General features: G+C 36.4%; 1 protein-coding gene across 1 annotated transcript in view; it reads right to left on the bottom strand.

Annotated features, from left to right (window-relative positions):
• Positions 1–595: 595 nt before the first annotated feature.
• Positions 596–27894, bottom strand: part of NUFIP1 (nuclear FMR1 interacting protein 1) — a 46985-nt gene continuing 19686 nt past the window's right edge. Inside the window, exons 7-10 of the mRNA XM_032402982.1 lie at positions 18907–19100; positions 9552–9668; positions 2593–2810; positions 596–1179 (exon numbers count right to left, since the gene is read on the bottom strand). Coding sequence (XP_032258873.1) covers positions 1063–1179; positions 2593–2810; positions 9552–9668; positions 18907–19100 — 646 coding nt within the window. The 3' untranslated portion in view covers positions 596–1062. The remainder of the gene's footprint in view (positions 1180–2592; positions 2811–9551; positions 9669–18906; positions 19101–27894) is intronic.

The raw sequence follows: 27894 nt of genomic DNA on the forward strand, positions 1-27894 counted from the left end.
TTAAAAAGGGTTCAATTAATATGCTCATAGGATGAATTTTAATTAAATCTTAAAACTCGTTTTAAGGTTTTATATTATTTCACAAACTACTGTTTTGGCTATAAATTAGATGGACTTCATCAAGTCCAAGTAACATGCTTTATATAGTTTTCAACAGAGAAATTAAAAAGGTCCAATTCTGAACCATACCAAAAAGAAGCACTTTCAGTGAATCTAAACATACACAAAGGCCTATCTATATTAATATTCCAAACATTCAATATTTGAAATACTTATTTAGTGCCAATAGGTGAATTTCAAAATGTCCTTTGAAATAAACAGGGAAGTTTTAAAATTTAAATTTTAAATTTCAAGACCTTCTGAGTATATTAATTTGATATGGTTTATTTTTAAAATAATCCCAGGGCACGTGGGTGGCTCAGTCAGTTAAGCAGCTGCCTTCGGCTCAGGTCATGATCCCAGGGTCCTGGGATCGAGCCCCGCATCGGGCTCCCTGCTCAGGGGAGAGCCTGCTTCTCCCTCTCCCTCCGGCTGCCGCTCTGCTTACTTGTGCTCTCTCTCTCTCTGTTAAATAAATGAATAAAAATCTTTAAATTAAAAAATAATAATAATAATCCCCCTTGCTACAGTTAAAGAATGATTCTTGCTCTCCTGCATTAAAAACAAAATGACTGTACTTCTCTCCCTAACCTACACTTTTGCTCAGCTGAATGTAACATTTTTTTAAAACTTTTTTCTTTACTACTAAACCAGAATCTTCAATTCTTAACTGTCCCCAGAGCAGATTTCCTTACCTGACAGCAATACATACAATTAAATATAAATAAAAAATATAATTCTGCCAGCAAATACTATGCACAACCCCAACAATACAGACACAGTCTTAAAAAATCAGTTATGTATTTATTTGCATAGATTCAAAGGAAAGAATTAAAAATCCAACATAATATCCCATGAGGTCTACAATTTAATTACTAATCCAGTTTTTTGTTTTTTAAAAAGGTTTTCCTCCACTAACGTTAGGATGGGACTATTTCACATGAGTACTGAAACATCAAATACTTATACATCTTTAGTTTTTGGAGAATTAGTATTAAGTCCAAAAAAGTCCTTTTTGATGATGTACCGAACACACTGCAAAATCACATTTCTTTCATGTCGAATGTCTGGAGCTAAAAGCTAAAAAATAATAAATAAAATGATTAGCTGGTAAATAAAATATATCCAAAAAACACAATCTAAAATATTATATGTGTCTTCCCCATACAAAGAACACAGAACAATAAAGATATATATATATTTATATACTTATAATTTATAATAAATTTGTAATATAATACCTATTTAAATAGATACTATATTTAAATTATTTTGTTAAAAAAATAATGTAAGAACATTTCCTTTTAACTTATACCAAGACTATCTAGCTTTTTAAACAGCACAAATGTTCACATTTGGGGTCCTCTCTAGGAGTATCTAACAAAGGACAGGAAATACAGGTTTAAAAGTCTGCAATTCTTTAATCTACAAATCATGTCAAAGAGGACCCTCCTAAACCCAAACCTACAAACAGTACAGAAACTGATAAGCAGATATAGTAAATATAATAATGATGAAACCAGCAGTAAAAAAATCTCAACATTCCTGGACTTTCACAACTTCTCATTTTTGTGCTTATTGTAACTGAAGGAAATCTAAAAATCCCTGGTATTTAGAAGAAATACACAACCAAGGAATCATATGTGATTTGCCAAAAAGGATAAGATCACTCAATTTATTTTCTGATGTCATTAGTGTAGTTTAGAAACATTACAAAGGAATGAACGTTCAGTGAAGAGATAATTTAATTTACCACTTACAAGTATTTTAAAAATGCAATTTACTTTATATAAGCACTGAAATTTACAAAATAGTCCATTTCAGATCAATTTAAACAAGAAGCAACTGTGTCTGCATGTAAGACCTCAAAGAGTGCAGCCACAGAACACTTTAGCTATAGCATAAACACTTAGCTGACAGGGCAAAAACAACTTTCACACACATTGTCAATAGTTCTACAACTCTAGTAAAAATTTTGGAATATTTTCTATTACTTTTAGCATGAAAGAACTGGATCTTTGAACGGCCTCATGTCCATTACCTAGAATCAAAAGATGTGCTGCTTCCTCTTTTAAAATTTGAAGAAACAGAGTTTTCAGCACATCATGCTAAGAATAAAGCCAATAATGCACAAAATAAACACATAAAAACCTCTTTCTCCCTTCAGTCTGCCTTTGTATTTAGTTGTGATTTCAATGGAAACTTTAAAAACGTCAGTACACCTCAATACATATTTCCTTACCAATCAGTTAAATCTATAGATTCTTTTATTTTCAGCAGTTTTGAAAAGTGTAACTGTTCCACATTTACTGAACATCAGCTGTATTCCAAATGCAGCTTCAAAATTAAGATACACAAATGAGTCTTCAAGGAGCAAATGTCTTTGGTAAACTTTAAAAACATGCATGTATAAACCCATGCAGAAACCCAGTGGCTCTATCTTCATCATCTGAGAAGAACACGAAGATTAGAATGTAAAGAAAGATCATTTACCATTTCCAGGAGATATGGATGGTGTGTCCTTGGTTCAAATAACGTTTGATAGTTGTGATAATCCTTTTTTCTCTTAGGGTTTGTCCTTTTAAAACTTTTCTTTTTGCTCTCATACTTTCTAGCAGTCACTTTAACACTGGGACTTGGTCCCTTAGGAGTATTGCTATGAAGAACCTCATCCTCCACCAGAATGTCTGCTTCAGTCTTAATGGGAGTTTCTAAATGTAATGAGACACAAATACAAAGTTAACAACAAAAAACAGGTAAACTTCTAAAAATAACCAAAAAAGCCACAATACTCCCCCAAGCAGCCATAATACTGGCTACTTATTAATAAAAACTAGGCATTTTCAACGTAGTATGATATTTTTCAAATCGGAAATATAACTGCCAAGAACTGAAGAGATTACCACAAAGAGTTACAGAAACTGATCTCTATGAAGGAAATAATACCAGACGGAAACTTCACAAAGGAATGAAGAGTGTCAGAAATAGTCAATATGTGGATAAATACAAAAGACACTTTTTCTGATTTAAAGATAACTGACTAGTCTAAGCAAAAATAGTAACAATGTATGTGGGATTCATAACATCTGTAAGAAAACCTGGGAACAATAGCACAAAGGAAGGGAAGAGGAGAGTGTAAGTATATTGCTATAAAATTCTTAAATCCTATACAAAGTGGTATAGTATCACTGAAAGTATACTGTGAAAAACTGAAGTTGCATACTATAAACTCTAGATAGACCAACTCCTAAAAAGTAAAACAAAGAGATTCAATGAATCTCCATATTTGCACTGCCCTAATAATAAGGCAGCATAAATCCAAAGGCAGGAAAAGAAGGAAAACAGAACAAAAAGGTGAGACAAAAAGAAACAATCCTTATCAATAATTACAATATATATAAATAGTTTAAACATCCCACTTAAAAGGGTGAGTGGTCAGACTGGGGTGGGGTGGTGGGGAACAACAAGACCAACTACATACCAACTACATAATGTCTACAAAAAACCAACTTTAAATTGTAGGCAGTTCTTGCTTTCACAAACAGAACTGAGATTAAATCTCAGTTACCAAGGAAGTACAAAGCAAGGACTGCCTGTGACCAGTCACAGGTTAAAAGTAAAAGGAGGAAAGAAAATACCATGCACACACCAATCATAAAAAAGCTGGATTGGCTATATCAATATCAGACAAAGGAGACTTCAGAACAGGGACTATCACCAGGGACAAAGAAGGACAGTTCATAACAATAAAGAAATCAATTCATCAAGAAAGCAAAACAGTAACACCTAATAACAAAGTTTCACTATACATGTAGCAAAAGCTCCCAGAGCTGAAACAAGAAATAGACAAATCCATTATTAAGGTTGGAGACTTTTAACACTCTGCTCTCAGTAACTGAAGAACAATTAAATAGAAAATGAGCAGGGAGGGGCGCCTGGGTGGCTGAGTCATTAAGCATCTGTCTTTGGCTCAGGTCATGGTCCCAGGGTCCTGGGATTGAGAACCGCATCAGGTTCCCTGCTTAGCGGGAAGCCTGCTTCTCCCTCTCCCACTCCCCCTGCTTGTGTTCCCTCTCTCACTGTGTCTCTCTCGGTCAAATAAATGAATAAAATCTTAAAAAAAAAGGAAAGAAAATGAGGAGGGATATAGAAGACCTGAGTACCACTAACAACTCCCACTGACACTCAACCCAATACACATTTTTGTCAAGTTCACATAAACACTCACTTGTGTTAGGCTATAAAACAAGTCTCAATAAACTGGAAAAACAAAAAACAAAAAGACCCTGAAAGTGTAAAAAATATGCTCTCTGACCATAACAGATTAAAGCAAAATCATTAACAGAAAACTATGTAGAAAACCTCCAAATCTCTGGAAACTATACAATATGCATCTAAATAACCCATGTGTTAAAGAACAAATCACAAGAGACATTAGAAAATATTTTTAAAACAATAAAAATGAAAACATAACATAAATTTGTAGGATGCAGCTAAAGCAATGCATGGAGGCAAATTTATAGCTTTGATTGCTTTTATTAGAAATTAAGAAAAAAGAGAAAAAAATCTAAAATTTAAAATTAAAAAAAAAAAGAAGATAAGCCTAAAATCAATTATCTGAACTTCCACTATAGGAGGTAGAGAGTGAGAAGGGAAGAAATAACGGAGTGAAAATCAACGAATTAGAAACAGCCAATAGAGAAAAAAATCAATAAAGCCAGAAGTTGGTATACTCTGAAAAGATTAACATAATTAATAAACAGCTAGCAAGATTGATCAAGAAAAAAAGAAAAAAATACCGTTTAATAATATGAGGAATCAAAGAGAGGACATCACTATAGATCCTACAATATCACAAGAAAATATTGTGAGCAACCTTATGCCAATAAATTTAACAACTTAGATGAAACAAATTTTTTTGAAAAACAAATTACCAAAGCTGAACAAGAAAAAACAGAAAATCTGAATAATCCTATACCTATTAAGGAAATTTAATTCATAATTTAAAATCTACCCCCCCCAAATGCCAGGTACAGATGACTCCACTATTGAATTCTACAAACAAGAAAAATGGTAGCAATCCTACACAAGCCCTTAAAAAAGAGGAAGAGGAAACAGATCCCAACTCATACCCAATCCAGACAAAGCCATTACAAGAAAAGAAAAACACAGATCAATAATCCTTCATGAACATGGAGGTAAAAATCTTTAATAAATTATTAGCAAATCAAATCCAGCAATGTATTAAAAAGGTAATACACCATGACTAAGTAGATTTTATTCCAAGAATACAAGATTGGTTTGATACCTGAAAATCAATGTACTTCACCATATTAACAGAATAAAGAAGAAAAACTGTATGATTAATTGAAAACGCACAAGTTTTAAGGATCCCCTCCTATCAGCCCTAAAATGGTTACTCTATATTTTTGACAAGCTGATGTGATATAAAGAGTTCTATTCCAGAAGTTTGGAGACTGGGTTCAATTGCCTGGACAAGACTGTAGGAGTCTAATCATATCCCTCAAAACCTTTACACCCAAGTGTTACATAGGACCAAATGTGTTAATTATGTTTGAAGGGAAGTACAGAGTAAGTGTTAGAAGCACAAACCCTGGTCCCAAACTGTTAAGTTCAAGTTCTAGTTCCATCACATACTACTTGTGATCTTCCAAGCTACTTATCTCTGCCTAAATATTCTTATAAATAATGGCACCTGCTTCATGAGGTTATTGCAATAATTAGATGAGTAAAGCACATAAAACAGGGCCTGACACAGAATAAGCACTATATAAGAATTTGCTATGATGGGGGCACCTGGGTGGCTCAGTTGGTTAAGCATCCAACTCTTGATTTCAGCTCAGGTCATGATCTTGGGGTTGTGAGACTAAGTCCCCAGGATGGGCTCTGTGCTGAGCATGGAGCCTGCTTGAGATCCTCTCTCCCCCTCCACCCCACTCAAGTGCACATGAGCATGCATGCTCTCTATCTCAAAAACAAAAAAAAAAAAATTTGCTGTGATGACAGTGGTTTTGATGTGCCTTCAAAGTGATGGAAAAAAGAAAATTAGAGAAATGTAACCATGTAAGAATGGAGCAAAGAATTCAAAGTTGTTGGTAGAGTTCAAAACTATGGGAATAATAACAAAAGGCAAAAAGAAAAACCAGGGTACTACTTTCTATTATTTCCTTCCCCTTCAAGTATTAGTCTTCTGTGCACCTGGGTGGCTCAGTTGGTTAAGCGTCTGCCTTCGGCTCAGGTCGCAATCCTGGAGTCCCGGGATAGAGCCCTGCGATGGGCTCCCTGCTCAGTGGGGAGTCTGCTTCACCCTCTGCCCCTCCCCCTGCTCATGGTTTCTCTCTCTCTCTCTCAGATAAATAAAATCTTAAAAAAAAAAAAAAAAAGTACTGATCTTCCAATCCAGAAATACGAAAGTCAAATGAATCAGAGCTTACATGGTCAATTTTCTGCTAAGGAATGAGGAACTGGGACTTTTTATATTTTTCTTGAGGCTCACAACATTTCCCAGCTTAGTATCATATTTTAATGCAATATTTATCAAACCATTGAATTTTTTCAAACCTATAAATCACACTTTTTGGTTTGTGGCCTTTTAAAATGAGTTTTCAGGGCGCCTGGGTGGCTCAGTCGTTAAGCGTCTGCCTTCGGCTCAGGTCATGATCCCAGGGTCCTGGGATCGAGTCCCACATCGGGCTCCCTGCTCGGCGGGAAGCCTGCTTCTCCCTCTCCCACTCCCCCTGCTTGTGTTCCTGCTCTCGCTATCTCTCTCTCTGTCAAATAAATAAATAAAATCTTTAAAAAAAAAAAAAAAGAGTTTTCAATTTGGAGGACCCCCAGTCATAGCCCAAACCAGTTTGAAAAAAACAATTTTGGAGAGCTACAAAACTATGCTTAACTTCTAACATGGCAAAACAAAAACAAAAAACTAACATGCAAAATCCGGAACAGATATCAAACTAATACTTGGAAATATTACTCACTGAAATTTTCTTTCCTGTGTATACCTTAATGATTCTGATGTCCGCAGAGCCAAGCATAGCCTCTTGTTTTGCTTCAGTCTTTCTTGAGGGACCCCCTCCTTGTTTAAAACTCTTTCTGGAAAAGCACTAGTCATGTTTAAGATCCTCTATACACCTTTGTATTACTTCCTAAGTTGAGACAGATCATAACTATGACGATACAACTGTTAAAATCTGTGAGGAATCAAACTGCTCCTCTCCATTTAGAATCCACTTAAATAAGCAGTCTCCTAGATGCTATTCATGGTTCAGAGAAAGCCCACTTTATTTCTTTGGTTTATTTCTTCCAAAGTCCCTATGTGTCAATAGCCTATCCTATACCCAGAACTTACAATGGAAGTTAGAAACTTGCTAGAGACCTGGATGGCTTAATAAAGCTGAATTCAAACTGCACACAATAATTCTTAAGCCTTAGGAATGTAAAGCAAGGGCTTTTTCCTTCAGGCAGGGCATTTTAAACAATTAGTAAAAACTTCATATACGATAAAATTTATCTTTTAATAGATACTATCTTCTCTTATCTACAAGAAAAGGCTATGCATTTCTGTGCAGGAAGACAGCAAATATAACACAGAGAACGACTATAATGAAAGGCAATACAGTTGGCTTTTTTTAGATTTTTAAGTCCCTAAACCTAGGCTTTACATCAGCTCTCCCACATACTAGCTTTGTAAACTTGTCTTCTTTAAGCTTAAGTTTCTACAAATGAAGTAGTGGGACCTCAAAGATGCCTCTCAGTTTCCTTTCTTCCTTCTAATTTAAAAATGGTGGCCGCCTCAAAATGAAGACCTGAGGGACGCCTGGGTGGCTCAGCTGGTTAAGTGTCTGCCTTCAGCTCAGGTCATGATCCCAGTGTCCTGGGATCAAGTCCCTCATGTGCTCCTTGCTCAGCAGGGAGCCTGCTTCTCTGCCTGCCTGCCACCCCCCCTGCTTGTGTGCACGCAAATAAAGACATGAGAATGAAAGTATTAAATGTTTTAAGAGAGAGAAGAGAGCATTAGTGTAGCTTGTTCTTATAAGATTCAGTAGTAATCTGGTAATAGCTTTCATTGCTATCACCTGTCATAAATACAAGCGATAAGCAGGAAATGTAATACGTGTTTAAAGAATAACTCCATCTTCATATCAGTGTACTGGAAAAAAGAGTAAAGAAATAAATACTGTTTTTCTTAAAATCAAAATAAAAACAAGAAGAGGCAACCATCTGTTAAGAAATAGCTGATAAAACCAAAGTAGTTTATATTTCAAAATTCCAGTAGCTTTTAACCAGCTACCATAGTAAACCATGGTCCATTAAAAAAGAAGAAAAAAACCTCTATGTTACGGATACATCTAAACATTATCCTTCATATTAAATCCCAACTCCTTCTCCTTCAACATCTTCCAACTATACAAACAGTAATTATCTCTAGCTTAATCAACATTAAAAGTGCCGCCATCTTCATCCAATTACACTCAAATCTTCCCTTCTTTCTACACACTCACTTGTAACCCTGTATTCTTACCTTCAGTACAGCTCTTGTTGTGATTACACATCTTGTCCAGAGACATAGACACATGAATTCTCTCCTGGCTGGTAAAGCCCAAATAAATTGACCATGCAGAGCCAGGTTTCCATAACAGAAGAGCAAAGACTTATTCACTAAACATATGCTGATTATCTATATGAATGCTGGGTTTAGAATTGCCACGCTACTACAGATCAATAACATACTCACAACTTTTAGGTGACCCTAAAAAAAGATGCTAGATTAAGCTGGTTTGTTGTCATCTTTAAAGGTTAGACAGATATCCTGAACTGTACATCATTGGCTACTCAGAAAGAACCTTGAAAGGATTCCATTTCATCCAGTCTTTAAAACACACAGGCTGATTCGAGTAGAGGGTTACTGTGTAGAGGGTTACTGTGTTCTCCAAATGAGGTAATTTACGTAAATGTGCTCCATAAAAAAAAAACAATGCTCTATATACATGTAAGGAATTCTGTCATCCACTTTGTCACAAAGGACCTCTCTTCATCTACCAAAGGTGCTATAAACATGTTAAGACAAGGGCTCTTGAGAGTAGAAAAAAGACATTAACTTTCTTTTCTGTATCTTTTAGAATTTTCTTTGATTCCATTAACGGAATATTATCTCTTCCCCTTTCTATTCTGTCATTGTATTATTTATAGTATTTTGCCTTTTTCTCCCACAACTGAGCAACACATTTCCTCATTTGTCAAGTTTCCCTTTATCCCATGCTAACATCAAATGAAAAATGTGAAGATTAAAGAATGTGCTTGACACATCTTGTCCTCAGAAAGACACACATGGAAGGATGCTCCTGAGGCACAGTATACATCAAATTCAAAAAGCAACAAAACAAAACAAACCCCCTTGTAACGACTGAGGCTCTGAGGCTCTGACTCACCTTCTGGCTCACTCTCTGACCCTGAAAGGTCGCCATAGCTGCTCATCAGTGAGCACAGGGCTGGTGTCACTTCCTTAGGTATGACAGTACGTGGTGGTTTCTCCTCTTTATCAGACTCTGAAACAGACCGGGAAAGAAGTAAAACAGTATACCAAACATATCCACCACCATGAAAAAGAAAGCTGACAGCCCCCCCAACTCCTTCATATGTTAGTGAAAAGTCACTTTTGATCATTTCCTTAATCTTCCCCAAAAACAAAATTCAGGAAACCTGAACATTTTCCCTTGGTTTAAACCACCGTGGTCAGAGAAGCTACTTGCCCCAAAGAGAAGACAGAGGCCAATGGAAGCTATAACACAGCTCAGTTACTTACCATGCTTCACAGGTTATGGAATTTGCGCCTTCTCTAAATTAATTATACAGTCTTTGCTACTACTTTTATGTAGGCTATTGTGCTATTAATTAATTTTATTAAGGTAGTAGAAAGGCCAAGGCCAGAAATTCATTTAACTTCACTGGATTAGGATGATTGACTATAAAAATTAGATTTAGGAATAAATAATATAAAAATATCTACCTTTTTTGTTTTTATTTTATTTTATTTATTTGAGAGAGAGAGAGAAAGAGAGAGATTGGGAGAATGAATGGGAGGAGGGGCAGAGGGAGACGTAGACTCCCTGCGGAGCAGGGAACCCAATGTGGGACTCGATCCCAGGACCCTGGGATCATGACCTGAGCTGAAGGCAGACACTTAACTGACTGAGCCACCCAGGCACCCTACCTTTTTTGTTTTTAAGACTGGTGTTGAGGGCACAAATAATATTTAAACCATTCCATATATAAAGGTTTAGTCAAAGAGTTATGCTGAAATGAATTCACCCAAAGTTTTTATCATTTAGAACTTCTAAGAACTTAAGTAAACAAGCCAAGCCAGAGAATTTGGCAAGAATCAAAGAGCCTGCCAAAGGTAGTGTTTGATCAGAGCCCAGTGAGCCTAGTTGTAGCCTCAGGATACCACCTATTACATTTGTTTTTGGCAGCTCTAAAAATGTATTCAATCTAGTCTAAACAACCAATAAAAAACAGAGCCTCACTGAAGAATGAAGACAGGAAGTAACCTGTCTATGTAATGTACCAGCTCATCCCACAACCAATATGAAACGTTTCAAGACAGCATTTAACATTCACCAAGTCAGTCCAGGGGAAAACAAAACAGGCCAGTAGGAATGGGGGTACTTCCATGTGAATATAGACCTACCGCCTGGTGGTGGATGAAGTTAAATCCCCTCTCCTCCACCCATCCACGCTACCCAGCACCACGCCCTCTGAAAACTGCTCCTTGTCGATTTTAAGCTAACTTACTATCTTTTCTCATGAACTGATAAGAGGAAAGAAAAATAATGCAGTTCTACATACAAATTACTAGTGGACTAAACAGAAATCTACAACAGTATTAATACGGAGACTGTTCATCTCACTGAATGATGGTAAGCCAAACTATTATTTCCTTCGAAGACCCAAAGAGAGATACTAAAAAGCATAATACAGTTGACTATAATGCTCTTTAAAAGTACAATCTTATTTAATCCTTAGGAGGCATCATTTTCACTATTAATTACAGATGATGAAACCAAAATTCAGAGAATCTGAGTAACTTTTCCTTCAGGTAACAAAATTATACAACAGTTGGACAAAGTAGAGTTAAATCTGGGCTATCTGACTCCAAATCCCAATTCTTAACTAATGGGCTAGAATCTCTCCTACAGATATATAAAGTCCTCATATTAAAATGAAGCCATCCTACCAAAATGTCTCTATGGTCAATAATAATGCTAATAAATGTCTTCTTCCAGCTATAGTTCCGTTTCTCTGTTCCCTGTTACAGCAAAACTCTGAATCCAAATCCCAATTTCTAACTAATGGGCTAGAATCTCTCCTACAGATACATAAAGTCCTTTTATTAAGATGAAGCCATCCTACCAAAATGTCTCTATGGTCAGTAATAATGCTAATAAATGTCTTCTTCCAGCTACGGTTCCATTTCTCTGTTCCCTGTTATAGCAAAACTCTAAACAACTATCTGATGTACTCAAACGTAAACAAGTACAAGCTACAGGAGGGAAAGGGTTTGGCTTTGTTCAGTACTGTAACCTCTGAGCCTAGAACAGTACGTAAGTGCTGAACAAATATTTGAAGAACAAACTGTTGCATGAATGAGTAAAGACGAGTTCAAAAAGGCTAACTGGGGGCGCCTGGGTGGCTCAGTTGGTTAAGCGACTGCCTTCGGCTCAGGTCATGATCCTAGAGTCCCGGGATCGAGTCCCGCATCGGACTCCCTGCTCAGCAGGGAGTCTGCTTCTCCCTCTGATCCTCCCCCCTCTCATGCTCTCTCTCTCTGTCTCATTCTCTCAAATAAATAAATTTTAAAAATCTAAACAAAAACAAACAAACAAACAAAAAGGCTAACTGGTACAGAACGACAGGGCTAGGAAAAGGTGAAGCCACAACACAAACCTAGTTCTGTCTGGATTTAAAGCTCCTTTTTCTTTCTTTCTTTCTTTTCTTTAATAACATGATTCCATTTTATTTTTAAAAATCATATACACGTGATACGAAAAATATTAAAAGGATATACAACAAAATGTGAGCAGTGGCTGTCTCTGTAAGTTAAGCGGAGGTTTTTTAAATGATCTTCAGTTTTTTCTGTTTTTATAATCAGAATATAATAGAAAAACATAGGAAAATCACAAAAAAAAATTGTGAGGAAAGTTATTTCCTCACAATTCAATTCAAGAAGTGGAGGGCAAGGCTTTAATAGGCCTACATATTGCCCCTTTTCCTGCCTTCCTTTTTTTAAAAACTTTATATTTGAAACAATTTTAGATTTATACAAATGTTGCAAAGATAGTACAGAGAACTTCCATATACCCTACCATCTAGCTTCCCCCTTACATAACCAGGGCACATTAACATAGCTACCAAATTAACACTGGTACAATACTACCGAAACTACAGACTCTATTGTGATTTCACTAGTTTTTCACTAATACCCTTTTCTTGCTTCAGGATCCAATCCATCACATTATACATTTACTCATCATGACGCCTTATCTGCGTCTTCTCTAAATCTGTGACAATCTGTCAGTATTTCCTTGTCTTTAATGAACTTGACACTTTTGAAGACTACTGGTCAGTTATTGTAGAATGGCTCTTAGGCTAGCGTCTATCTGATATTTTTTGATGATTACACGGAGGCTGTGGATTTTAGGTAGTGCCCTTCTCATCACATCATACCAGGAGTCCATGACGTCAACATGACTTACTACTAGTGATGTTAACCTTGGGCTCTTGGTAGTCAGCCTGGTTTCTTTGCTATAAAGTTATGATTTTTCTCTTCCATTGTTCTTTTTTTTTTTTTTTAATGATTCATTAAGTCTAGCCCACATTCAAGGGGAAGGGAATTAAGCTCCCCCCTCTTAAGAGTAAGGAATATAAAAGAAATTTAGACATGTTAAAACTACCACAGTAACTAATATTTAGGGGGAGATATTTTGAAACTACATAATACCCTGTTTTAAAGTTTTGTCACTAATTTTACCATTCATCAGTGGGTCTTGCCTGAAACAATTATTACTGTGGTATTTTAATGGTGACTTTTTATTTCCTTCATGTCTTCTACATTTATTAATTAGAGTTTTTCCGAAAGATCTGTCCCTCCTTCCCCATTTCTTATTTATATCAGTATGGACTTGTGGATATTTATTTTATTCTTTGGGTTATAATCTATTATTATTTATTTTGTGGCTCGACTTGTTCCAACTTTGGCTATTCGGGGCATTTTCCAGTTGGTCCCTATATCCTTCTGACACGCCCACAATCCTGATTGTTTTCTGAGCACTTTCTAACCTTCTGGCACTATTAAGATGCTCTTAGGTTCACTTTGTATTTTCTCTGTCCCAGCTCTACAATCAATCATTTCTCCAAAAGGCCTTGGTCTCTTCAACTGGAGAATGGTAAAACCACAATCTGGATGCCTGGTGTACTCATTACCAGAAATGTCACAAAGTTCACTATATTTGAATGTCTCCCCATGGGTAAGAGTTAGGAGTTCACACAAATGAACAATTGCTCCCCTAGGTCGTTCTCCCTCAGTTATATTTCAGGAATCTATGACATGTAATAACACTTTGAAAAGAGGTATCGTCCTTTTGGCCCTGTTAAAACACCCTCTATAGTGACTTTTCATCTGAAAAACGGGGGGGGGGGGGAGCCTGTTCCCAAAGTCCCTTGGATCTACTAGCAGTTCGAATATAGGCATTTTCAGCAGTTGGAAAGATTATGTTGACAGCACTGTACTGGCTGACAAAATAATACTGAAGAAAATTCACTCACTTTTTAACAAAAACAGCCAAAACACCTCTCTCAACTAAAAATGCCAGTATAAAGATAGGAGCAATGAAGATGATAAAATCAAACTTCAAAATGATTATAAAATACCAGCTCAAATAATTTCTCTTACTGTTAAAACCCTAGCAATACTTCTCTTAGAGTAAATCTCACCTCTCTCTCTCTCATACATACATACCATGTGCCCTCTGAATATATATATATATATATATATATATGTAAATATATATAAATCTAAAATTTATCATTGGACTATGAATTTCTTGAAGTCAGGGAGAAACTTCTCTGAATTACAATGATGGACAAAGAGAATATAGGACCTCAAGTAAATCCCTACTGAAATGAAAAAAGAAAAAAAACCTGCCCTTTTTAAGTCTTGCATAAGTATAAACACTAGTTGTAAAAGCTTCCCATCTGGATTCTTTCTACAACTTATTTCTTTACTTGTCTCTCCCTCTTCATCCCCCTAGTATTTCTTATTGCCTTTATGAAGCGAAACACAATTACATGCTCTAGCCCCAAAAACATCTACAGATAGATTAAGTACCCTAAAGAAAATGCAGTATATTGAAAAAGTCACTCTAAAAAATGGAAACCTTGCTTTATGGTATCCAACTCTCAAAAACAAACATTAACAACAAGCATTCATGACAGCTGATGTGCTAGTTTATATTCTTATTTTAACATCTACCTTTTAAACACCAGAAGCCCACCTAGCTCAATGTCTGTGCATACATGATGTTCCCCAGTGTTCTATGACAACAGCTGTATTTATACTATAACGAATGACTAACAAATTGGATCTTCTTCATTTTGTGGATGCTGAGGCACTTCAGTCAGTGATGCCTGATGCACATTACTGACCAGCTCCTCTTTCTAGCTCAGACGACACTTATTAAAACCACAGGTCAGGAAAGTCATAAAACATGTAGATACATTTAAACAGCCACAAAATAAATATGGTGCTAACTAATGAAATACCAAAAAAAGATTTAAAACAACAACATCTTTTTTCTTTTTTTTTTTTTTTTTAAGATTTTATCTATTTATTTGACAGAGAGAGACACAGTGGGAGAGGGAACACAAGCTGGGGGAGTGGGAGAGGGAGAAGCAGGCTTCCCGCAGAGTAGGGAGCCCTATGCAGGGCTCGATCCCAGGACCCCGGGATCATGACCTGAGCCGAAGGCAGACGCCTAACAACTGAGCCACCCAGGTGCCCCAAACAACAACAACAACTTGAGGACACTAGTTAGCAGAACATACAAGGAACTAAAAAAAAACATGGCGCCATTAAGGACATCTAGTAAAAACAGGCCATATTCAAAACTGATAAATTGGGAGACTCCAAATGAGAGGCTTTCCCTTTGAAACAATACTAATCCCCAGTTTAAAGCACCTATACAATTACTGAGAGTTCACACAGTACCAACTATCACAAAAAATACTGATTTTCTAAGCATGATCTGAAGTCTGTAAAGATCCTCAAGAACTGTTGTCTTGTTTAAAATATGAATGCTGTTATCTAGATAAGGTTCCAAGCCAAAAAGAAAAAAAAAAAAAGGGAAGAAAATGTAAGGCATCAGGAGATCTTCATTTTAAAAGTGAAATTAGTGATGAAAAGTATTAACTGCCACCTGAGAGCACGAACAGGGCCACATCACTGCAGTGCTGCCCCGCCAGTGACAAGCTGAATAATGAGCACAACAACTGATCTTAAGGTTGGCTCGCTCTGGCCCAGGGAGAAGGAAGCTGCCTCCAAACAAGTGTAAGACGGACAGATTAGAGAGTAGACATGCTGAGAAATGTGAAATGAGCATGTGAAAAAATGGTCCACATAGTTTTTTGTAGCTATACCTGGAGTGAAAAGTTGAAGAACCAATGGTCTAAACATTGATTTGGAAAATGTAAACGTCCAGAAGAAATCCCAGGTAAAGGATAACATAAATTTAAATGAAATCCTTCCTACAAAATTTAGTTACCCTAACTTGATCACTGGTTGACTTCCTTAAAGAATAGTATTGTAAATTTGTAACTTACTTGTAAGATTTTTATATTCAAGACTTACATAATCATCTTTGACCCTCAATATAGGTAAATTCCTATCTTTGACCCTCAGTATAGGTAAAGGTTTCCACATTTATACCAAAACAAAATTACTTGAGGTCTCTCACACAATTGCACCTAGGAATCTGACTAAACGCTTTCTACCATGAGGATGAAAGATACTACTGTTTCTCACATCTAAAGCATCTCCTAAAGAACTAGATACAGGCTTAAATAGAGCAAAATATATAATCATCTTTTTGTTGGTATTTCACCAGATTACCACATACTGAAATACTTCTTTAAAAATGAGAAAACAGGGGCGCCTGGGTGGCTCAGTCCTTAAGCGTCTGCCTTCAGCTCAGGTCATGATCTCAGGGTCCTGGGATCGAGTCCCACATCGGGCTCCCTGCTCAGGGGAGAGCCTGCTTCTCCCTCTCCCACTCCCCCTGCTTGTGTTCCCTCTCTCGCTGTCTCTCTCTCTCTGTCAAATAAATAAATAAAATCTTAAAAATAAATAAATAAATAAATAAATAAATAAGAGAAAACAGGGGCACCTGGGTGGTTCACTCAGTTAATCATCTGCCTTCAGCTCAGGGCATGATCTCAGGGTCCTGGGATCGAATCCCACAACAGACTCCCTGCTCAGCAGGGAGCCTGCATCTCCCTCTCCCTCTGTGCTCTCCCTCTCTCCCCACCCCCTTCTCTCTCTAAATAAAATCTTAAAAAAATAAAAATAAAAATGAGAAAACAGAGGGGGGCTCAGCCCATAGAGCATGCAACTCTCAATCTCAGGTTCATGAGTTCAAGCCCCATGTTGGGTGTAGAGATTACTTTAACAAAAAAAAAAAAAAGAAAGAAAGAGAGAGAGAAAGAGAACAGAATTACCCATCTACCAAAGGCACTGACCTCTCAAGCTAACAGAATGAAGACTATTCAACATTACAGAGTCCCTTGAATGCTCATTTAGAGAATGGCATGAAGTGAAGAATTACATAATTTTCAGATTAGTAACTTACTAATTATAACAGTAGTGTTTGTATTTGTGTTTCAAGTATTTTAATGACATGAAAATTTATATTTGGATACAGATGGTTTTTATCATCAAGGTCACACATTTTAAATCTGAAGAAGTGTGTGGGCTCTAACATCTTTTGAAGGAAAAAAATCAGTGCCCAAGAGTAAACTCAGTGCTGGCCCCAAATATCATCTGCCTTTTCCTTGCTATCAGCAAGGATAAAAAGATGCCTTTTCTAAACTCTCTTCCACATCTCAACTATCCTAGGCTCATACAATATTTTTTTTTTTAGATAAATTCAGACTTCACATTTAGAAGAAGCAGTTATAGGGGTGCCTGGGTGGCTCAGTCGTTAAGCGGCTGCCTTCGGCTCAGGTCATGATCCCAGCGTTCTGGGATCGAGCCCCACATTGGGATCCCTGCTCCGCAGGAAGCCTGCTTCTCGGTCTCCCACTCCCCCTGCTTGTGTTCCCTCTCTCGCTGTGTCTCTGTCAAATACATAAATAAAATCTTTAAAAAAAAAAAAAAAAGAAGCAGTGTCTAGTGGAATTCGATTCTTAAATTCAAACTCTGGCACTGCTGCCAACTAACAGCTGGGCTAAGGTAAATTACTTACCCTGTGTTTCCCAGTTCTAAAATGCAAGTAGCAACAGTACATTTGCATTGTAGAAGGAAAAGAGTTAACACGTATAAAGCATGTAGAGCACCTTAAGAACCTTACTCAATTAAGTGTTAGCAGGTGTTAAAATAATTACTATTATTCTAACTAAATTATATCTTATTATTTAGCCCAACACTCCCTATGCCAAGATCCTTTCCATCCTAATTCAGTCATTGAATTAGTTATCCCATTTCTTGCCACCCATAAGTTTAATTATTTGCCATGTGCTTATCATAGAAGTCATTGTCTTCCAAGCTAAACAGAGCCTACCAGCATCAGTTCACCACTAATACTACTCCTTTGCAGAAGAGAAAATACATACAGTAAGATAAAGCCTCATGACGTTATTTGAAGGAAAGATGGTAGAAATATTTACATCCACATTTTCATTTTTCAGAAGGGAAAATGGAGTCTCAGAGGCTGGATAATATCTCTGTGTGGTTAGCAGCATTCTGGTCCTTTAATTTTTCAACTTATTAAGCAAGAGTCAGGGAATTCAAAGCTAATATAAATATATTCTATGTGCTGAGGAAGAATAGTATCAAATACAATGAAATATTATTATTTACCCAAAGAGATCGTATTAATGCTCAGCAGCATAAATAATACTGGCTTTCACTGAAATTACCCACCTCATAGGTGGGGAAAAATTAACATAATTGAGCAAATTTGAATCTACAGCATCAATACATTCAAAACAATCTTTTTTTTTTTTTTTTTTTTTTTTTTTTTAAAGATTTATTTTAGAGAGAGAGTGAGAGCATGGGGGGAGGGGGAGCAGCAGAGGGAGAGAGAGAGAGAATCCCAAGCAGACTCCCCTCTGAATGCAGAGCCCGACATGGGGCTCCATCTCATGACCCTGAGATCATGACCCGAGCCGAAAATCAAGAGTCACAGGTTTAACCAACTGAGTCACCCAGGGGCCCCCATACAGAACAATCTTAAGAACATTTCCAAGATTACACCATACTATGAAAATTACCCAATATCATCTTTCTTCCACATCCTGCCTGCCTCATGCACCCACTCCCCAAGATTCAGAAAAGATGTCCTGAAATGAGGGTTTTGACAAGACACTCCTCCTAGGAATAAAAACAAAAGCATTGTTCTTTTTTTTCTTTTTAACATATTTGCCATTAAATTCTCCACAAACAATGCTGTGAAGAATCAACTTCAGCATCACGATCTATACACTTATAAACATGCTACTTTCCTTTTAACTTACCAGAATCAGTGTTTACCAAAACACCCAGAGGGTCTGCATTTGCCTCAGGTAGATCTTCAGGCTTCGAATCACGCAAGCAATTGCCAGATCCAATGGCTGCTTTCTGTCCAACACGGTCATTTTTCCACTTGTGATGCCTGCCAGGACTTCTGATCTTTGCCATCTGTGAATGTCTGGACATCCCCTTCATCTTGCTGGAGTGAGAAAAATGCAATTCTATATATAAAAGGCACTGACCTCTCAAGAAAAATCGAAAGGAGTGTACTGAATGCAAAAGAAACTTAGCTGCCATATCAATTATTTGTAGCCTAGTATATTAAAGAAATCAAAATAAATAAACTCAATGGCTTCCAAAGACAGAGAACTTTATGATAGATCTTTAAAAGAATAATATACCACAATATACTATACTTTATCAATTCTGAGATGCATATTTCCTCCCATATTTTAACCCCTCTGAAAATGGTCTATGTTGTATGATCAACAGCAGGTCAATTTAACCAGAATTCTTTCATTCTGATTGTACATAAAATAAGTGTTTCTTAGATTTTAAAGTGTGTTAACTGTTGTCTCTTCATTCTCCAGGAGTCTTCAAGTTTCTGATGCATTTACAAATATACTGCCTTGTTTGATCTTCACGATAACTCTTTGAAAGTAGATTAGACAGGTACTATTCTCTTCACTTTATAGGATAAACTTAAAGATCATAAACTGAGCACAATTTCACAGCTACCTCAAATCAAGTGCCCTCTCAACAACTATAATTACTCCTCTTAGAAGGAAAACAAATGCTTGTATGAGCATATTCTAAGGTAAACTGTGTAGGAACAAATTTTCAAAAAAAGGTTCATTATACATTCTCAATAGACAACAATACAAGGCATCCTTTGGTAGGGCTGAGTTTTCTTTTTTTTTTGAAAGATTTTATTTATTTATTTGACAGAGAGAGACACAGCGAGAGAGGGAACACAAGCAGGGGGAGTGGAAGAGGGAGAAGCAGGCTTCCTGCTGAGCAGGGAGCCCGATGTGGGGCTCGATCCCAGGACTCCGGGACCATGACCTGAGCCGAAGGCAGACGCTTAACGACTGAGCCACCCAGGCGCCCCAAGGGCTGAGTTTTCAAAAAAATACATGTTTTTCCTAACTTGTCATTTATTGGCAGAATTCTTTTTTTTTTTTTCATTAATAATGGAGGCTACAGTTAGGAATACAGAAATTAGGAATCTGGGTTCAAATCCCAATTTTGCACTTACTAGCTGTGCCTCTTGGACAATATTGATATCCCTGCGTCTGTTTACTCCCTCATTTGTAGAAAGGGAATCATAGAGACATAGAGTTAATATAAAGTGCCACATTGAGCCCTTAATAAATGGTAGTTATTATCATAACAATCTTTTTTTTTTTTTAAGATTTTATTTATTTATTTGACAGAGAGACAGACAGAAGAGCACAAGCAGAGGGAATGGCAGAGGGAGAGGGAGAAGCAGGCTCTGCACCGAGCAGGGAGCCCAATGCGGGACTCAACCCCAGGACCCTGGGATCATGACCTGAGCCAAAGGCAGACGCTCAACCATTTGAGCCACCCAGGCGCCCCCTAACAATTTCTAAATAATTTTCTAAACCAACATATTCGGTTAATATTTCTGCAATCCAAAGGTTCTTAATCCTTTTAGGGTCGCCATGATCCTTACAGAGTCTCGTTCCAAAAAATCATATATATACTCCAAATTTTGCAGAAAACCATGGACCAATTTCCAATGTGCAACCACAGAAGTCAGGCCTCGACAGTGTCATCACAGGCAAAACAGGTAGTTTCGGCCTCCGGCCCACCGGCCCCATGAGGATAATGAAGAGATGCCACTTTCCTTAGGCTCCCATTCACAGATGCCTTCCCTGTATCCTGCTCCTATAGCACCTGACCACAGATGGCTTTTAAATGATCATCTTAAGGTATTCACATTAGTGATGGGTCAGAATGACTTTTTTTTTTTTGAGATTTTATTTCTTTTAAAGATTTAATTTTTTTATTAGAGAGAGAGAGACGGAACAAATCAGGGGGAGGTGAAGAGGGAGAGGAAGAAGTAGATTCCCTGCTGAGCAGGGAGTCTGATGTGGGACTCAATCCCAGAACCCTGGGATCATGACCTGAGCCAAAGGTTGATGCTTAACCGACTGAGCCACCCAGGTGCCCTAATACTTTATTTTTTCTAAGTAATCTCTACACTCAACATGGGGCTAGATACTCACAAACCCAAGATCAAGTCTCATGCTCTACCAACTAAGCCAGCCAGACACCCCTTGAATGACATTTACCTGATCAGATCAATATGACTTCATTGAAAGTGGTATATCTGGTATTTATACTACCCCTACCTTTGAGGAAGTAGTTCCTTTACACTGCTGATTGACAATCATTTAAAAGAAAAAGTTTATTTAATCAACATTGAAAAATACTTACACAAGGTATAATGTAAGTAAAGATGTAGCTACACATGGAGTAGAGAGATTAAGGAATAATTATAACTAAAAAGCTAACAGAGGAGAAGTAGAATATTAAAAAATTATTCAATTAATCCAAAAGAAGGAAGGGGGGGCGCCTGAGTGGCTCAGTCAGTTAAGTGTCCAACTCTTGATCTCCACTCAGGTTTTGATCTCAGGGTCGTGAGTTCAAGCCCCTTCTTGGGGCTGGGCATGGAGGCTACAACAACAACAAAAAACAAACAAACAAAAGGCAAGGAACAAACAACAAAAGAACAAAAAGGACATATTAAAAAAAAGCAAACAGGACAATGGTAGACTGAAACCCAACTATATTAGTAATTACTTTAAATGTAATTAAAAGATAAAGATTGTTGGCCTAGATAATAAAAAATAAGACCAAATTATATATTCTTTAAGAAATACACTTTTAAATATATGGATACAAAAATTTAAAAAGAAAGGGTTGAAAATGCTTTCCTTTCCCCACTGCACCATATTGCCACCAGCCATAAGTCAGGTGACTGTTGACCAGAGGATCTTTTGTGGACTGTATTCTGTTCTGTTTACCTATCCTTGGACAATGCTACACTACCTTCATCTCTTTCTTAGCTGTCTAGATCCTTTGGATTTTCATATAAATTTTAAAGCTTATCAATACTAACTGCTTCTACCACCCTACAAAACAAAACTTGCTGGCATTTTGATTGGGATAAATTTGGAGAGAAAATCATATAGCGTCTTCTAGTCCATGAACAATAAACTCCATTTATTTAGGCCTTTATTTTTGAGCAACACTTCACAATTTTTAGTATAGAGGTCTTACAAGTCTTTCATTAGATGTATTCCTAGGTATTTGATGTTTTGATGCTATCATAAATAGTATCTCCTAAATTTTCATTTCCTAATTACTGTTAGCATGTAAAAATACAACTAATTTTTTAAAATATTGATTTTATATGTATTCAGCACCCTAAGTTCACTTTATTAACTCTCATTATAGATTTGTTTGGATATGTTTTTACACACACAATCATGTCAACTTTTAACAACTGACCGTTACTTCTTCCTTTTCAAATTTTGTATGTCCTATTTTTTTTTTTTTTGGCTTTATTATACTGTCCAAGACCTCCATTATAATGTTGAATAAAAGTGGTAATAGTGGCCATCTCTGTCTTATTCTCAATCTCAGGGGGAAAACAATCAGTATTTCACTACTAAGTATAATCTGGCTATAGGTTGTTTGTAGATATCTTTTATTAGATTAAGGGAATTATCTTTTATTCCTAGTTTGTCAAAAGTTTTTTTCATAACTGGATATTGAATTTCATCAAAATTTTTTTGTTATTTATTAAGATAATCATATCATTTTACTCTATTTTGTTCACATGATGAATAACTTTTGATTTTCAAATACCAAACTAACCTTGCTCCTGGAATAAATCCCACTTGGTAATGATGTATATACTTTTTTCCTACTTCCAGACTGATTTGCTAACATTTTGTTTAGGACTTTTGTGTCTCTGCTCAACAGATATTTGCTTCTGATTTTCCTTTATTGTAATGTCAGGTTTTGTTATCTAGACTATACTGGACTCTTAAAATGAGTTGGAGGGGCGCCTGGGTGGCTCAGTTGGTTAAGCTTCCAAATCTTGATTTCAGCTCAGGTCATGATCTTGGGGTTGTGAGATCAAGCCCCGAGTCAGGCTCTGCATTGGATGTGGAGCCTGCTTGAGATTCCCTCTCTCTCCCTCTGTCCCATCCCTGCCCCCCCCGCTCTTTCTCTCTGAAAAGAAAAAATTTTAAAAATTTAAAATGAGTTGGGAAGTGTTCCCTTATTTTCTATTTGCTGGAAAACTTTTTGTAAGACTGACATTTGTTCTTTATAAATGTACAGAATTTTTTGTAAAAAAGTTTTTAATTATGGATTTAGTTTTGCTAACAAATATAAAACTATTCTGATTTTTGGAGTCAGTTTAATAAGTTACATTTTAAATGTACTGCTTAAAATAAATTAAGTAAATAAATGTCTAATTTCTAAGCATTGGAGTTTTTTTTAGCTATCTTTTTGTTATTGATTTTTAGCTTATTTTTATGTTGGTCAAAATAAAATTGTTTTGTATTGTTTCAATCCTTTGGAATTTATTGATATTTGTTTTGTGATCTGCTTGATACAATGTATATTCTTTGTGTAAACAAAAAGTTGTTGGGAATATAAATATTCTAGATTAGACTGGTTGTATTCAAATCTTCTAAAATCCTATAGATCACTTTCTAATAAATACAGGGAAAGGTGTGTTAAAAATCTTCAACTCTGTGAATTTATCTGGTTCTCCTTTGAGGCAGTCAATAATTTTTGCTTTATGTATTTTAAAGTTATGTTATTAGCTGCATATAGATTTACAGCTTATTCTGTCTTCCTGTTGCTTCCTGTTCCTTTTAATATTACAAAATATCCATATGGGGGCACCTGGGTGGCTCAGTCATTAAGCGTCTGCCTTCAGCTCAAGTCATGATCCCAGGGTCCTGGAATCGAGCCCCGTGTCAGGCTTCCTGCTCAACGGGAAGCCTGCTTCTCCCTCTCCCACTCCCCCTGCTTGTGTTCCCTCTCTCGCTGCCTCTCTCTCTGTGAAATAAATAAATAAAACCTTAAATAAAATAAAATATTCATATGTATCTTCAGTAACACTTCTTTCTTTAACATCTACTTTGATATTAATACCATTGTTATCAGGTTACTTTTGTTTGCATGGTATAGCAAAATTGGTGCTGGATTAACCACAGTTCATATGGGGAGGGGAGAAGAACCTTAATCCCTATGCTGTATATAAAAATTAATTCAAGACACAAATGTGAATAGTAAAGAAATAAATCTAAAAGAAAACACAGAAGAATAGCTTCATGACCTTGCTGTAAGCAAAGACTTCTTAAGCAGAACATAAACAGCACTGGTTATGAACTGGACTTCATGAAAATTAAGAACTTTTATTATCAAAAGACACCATTAGGGACCTCTGTTTAAGGCCAAAATAAAGTAACAGGGGCTAGATTTATTCTCCCACCTCAAACAACCAAAAATCTAGGCAAAACACAGAAACAACAGTTTTTAAGACACTGGACATCAGGTAACAAGAGCAGTGAATGTGGGGAAAATAAGAAATAAATGAGCAGTGAGCCCTATGACTACCCTATCTTACTGCCTTAGAAGGTTTCAGATCGCAGTGCAGCAAGAGAACCTTGCATCTGGCAGACTCCCTGAATTGAGAAAACAGAGTTAAGATCCTAGAGAAACCAAGATACCTAAAGGATCAAACTGTTTTTAAGTAATTTAGCTGTGTTCCTAGGAAAAAGTTCAAGAATATTTATTGAAATATGAAAATACCCAACAAGATAAAGTTCCTAATGTCTACTACCCAATAAAAAATTACCAGGCATGCAAAAAAGGCAGGAAAATATGACCCATCATGAAGAGAAAAATCAATCAAAATGAATCTAGAACTGACACAAATATTAGAATTAGCAAAAAAAAGACATTAAAAGCTATTATAACTATACTCCAAAATGTTCAAAAAATTTAAAATAGAGACATGGAAGATATTTTTAAAAGATCCAAGTCAAACTTAAGATGAAAACCACAATGTTTGTGGTAAAAGATGCAAAATATACACCAAGAGATTAATGGAAGATTAGATACTGCCTAGAAAAGATTAATGAACATAAAGACATAGCAACAGAAACTATCCAAAATGAGACAAAGAGAAAAAAGAATTTTAAAAAGTGAAAAGAGCATCAGGAAGCTAAGGAACAACTTCAAGCAGCCTAATATGCATTTAAATGGAGTCTCTGAAGGACAGAGAAAGAAAACAATATTTTAAGAAATAATGGTCAAAGTTTTTCCAAAATTGATAAAAACTATAAACCCATAAACCAAGAATTTCAACAAATCCCAAGCACAAGAAACATGAAGAAAATAATACAAAGGCACATTATCAAATTGTTTAAGCCAGCAATAAAGAAATATTAAAAGGAGCTAGTGAAAAAAAGCATTTTATATATAGGAACAAAATAATGGTAACAGCAGATTTCTTTGGAAACAATGCAAGTGAAAACACAATGGAGCAAAATCCTTAAATTAAAAAACAAAAAACAAAAAACTAAAACTAAACAAAACAACCTGTTAGTGTAGAATTGCATAACCAGCAAAAATATCTTTCAAAAAGAAAAAGACCTTTTTAGACCTCCAGCAGATCCTCACTACAAGAAATGCCAAAGAAAAACTTTCCTTTTAGGCAAAAGGAAAATGCTATCAGATGGTGGATCAACACTAAAGAATGAAGTGTACCAGAAATGGTAACTGTAAGTATCTCAGCCTTCAGCCAGGCTAGATTAGCCATCAGCTAACCAACCCCCAGCTGTGACTGAGCCTTGTCAAGATCAGCAGATATGTTTAACTGAACCCCACATGACCCCAGATGTCGGAACAATTAATACTTACTACTATATGGGGGGGGAAAGGACACCCATTAAGAGAGTAAAAAGGCAAGTCACAAACTGTGAAGGTGTATTTGCAATATATCTATCTACTCAAGAAAGGATTTGTGTCTAAGTAAATCACTCCTACAAATCAAGAAAAGCAACCCAATTAAAAACTGGTCAAAAACTTGAACTGGCACTTCACAAGGAAATATCAAAATGGCTGATAAGCATATAAAAAGGTGTCCAACTGGGCGCCTGGGTGGCTCAGTTGGTTGAGCGACTGCCTTCAGCTCAGGTCATGATCCTGGAGTCCGGGGATCGTCGGGCTCCCTGCTGGGCGGAGAGTCTGCTTCTCCCTCTGACCCTCCCCCTTCTCATGCTCTCTCTATCTCATTCTCTCTCTCAAATAAATAAATAAAATCTTTTAAAAAATTAAAAAATAAAAAATAAAAAGGTGTCCAACATCATTAGTCAAGAGGGAAATGGGAGGACATAAGGAAAAGGTGTAACCAAGCATGAACCAAAGACAGAGCAATTAGATGCACAATCAGTAGGAGCGTAAACTGGTACAACCTTTATGGAAAATCGTTTGGCTTTATCTATTAGAACTAAATATATAGATGCCCAATGATTCAGCATATATGTATGACCAGTGAAAACGAGTACTTATATCCCCAAAAGACATGTAAAAAAATGTCCATTGCAGCTTTATTCATAATAACCCAAACTGGAAACAACCCAAATGTCCAACAGTAGAATGGATATTCTCACAAATGAGTTCTACACAACAATAAGAATGAACAGTTTAGAGCTACACACAATATGGGTGAATACCACAAAACAATTCCAAACCATAGAAATCACACACCAAAGAATACACATCATATGATTCTACTTATATATGGTTCCAAGAGCACGAAAGATAAATCTATGATTACAGAAATCAGAAAAGAGGTCATCTTTGTGGGGAGGCAATGAACTAGGGAGAGCTTAAGAAAAATTTATAAGGTGAAGATGTTTTGAATATTATTAATCTGTGTGGAGGTTACATGGGTGTGTAGGTGTGTGTATGTGTATAAATTTGAATTGTACATTTGAGATTTGTATCTTTCATTTATATTAAAAATAAACTTCAGTAAAAAAATGGAAAAAATTCTGAAAAAAATTCTATGAAGGTGAGGGATTGGGGAAAATAGGGTGTCTCACACACTGCTGGTGGGAGAGTTAACTATGATAGATATTTGGCAATTAGCCATTAATATTACAAATACAAATATATATGGGGTGCCCAGATGGCTCAGTCAGTTAAGCTTCCAACTTTTGACTGCAGCTCAGGTCATGGTCTCAGGGTCGTGGGACTGAGCCTCAAGTCAGACTCCACGCTCAGTGGGGAGTCTGTTTGGGATTCTCTTCCTCTCCCCCTCCCTTTGCCCCTCCCTGCCATGCTCTCTCTCCCTAATAAATAAATAAATATTTAAAAAAAAAAAAAAGAGGGGCCCCTGGGTGGCTCAGTCGTTAAGCATCTGCCTTCGGCTCAGTGTCGAGCCCCACATCAGGCTCCCTGCTCTGCGGGAAGCCTGCTTCTCCCTCTCCCACTCCCCCTGCTTGTGTTCCCTCTCTCACTGTGTCTCTCTCTGTCAAATAAATAAATTTAAAAAATAAAATAAATTAAAAAATCAAAAAATAAATTAAAAATTATTTAAAAAAAAACAAAACAAATATACATATTATCTTTTGACTCAGCAAATCCACTTCTCGCAATCCAACCTCAGGAATACTTGCATATGTGTAAAATGTATGTACAGGGCAGTAATGGCAAATTTTTATTAGTAAAAGACTGGTAAGAACTTAAGTATCTGTCAATAGGAAATTGGTTAAAAAAAAAAAAAAACCAACCCTGTGGGACACCCTTAGGGTTCTACACATCCTTGAAGAATGAGAAGGCTAGTTATGCATTAATATCTCTAAGTATATCATTTGGCTAAAAAAAGCAAAGTATAGAATAGTGTCAAAAAGGAAAAAAAAGACTATTAT

This window comes from Phoca vitulina, unplaced genomic scaffold, assembly GCF_004348235.1.
Source record: "Phoca vitulina isolate PV1807 unplaced genomic scaffold, GSC_HSeal_1.0 scaffold5, whole genome shotgun sequence".
NCBI lineage: Eukaryota > Metazoa > Chordata > Mammalia > Carnivora > Phocidae > Phoca > Phoca vitulina.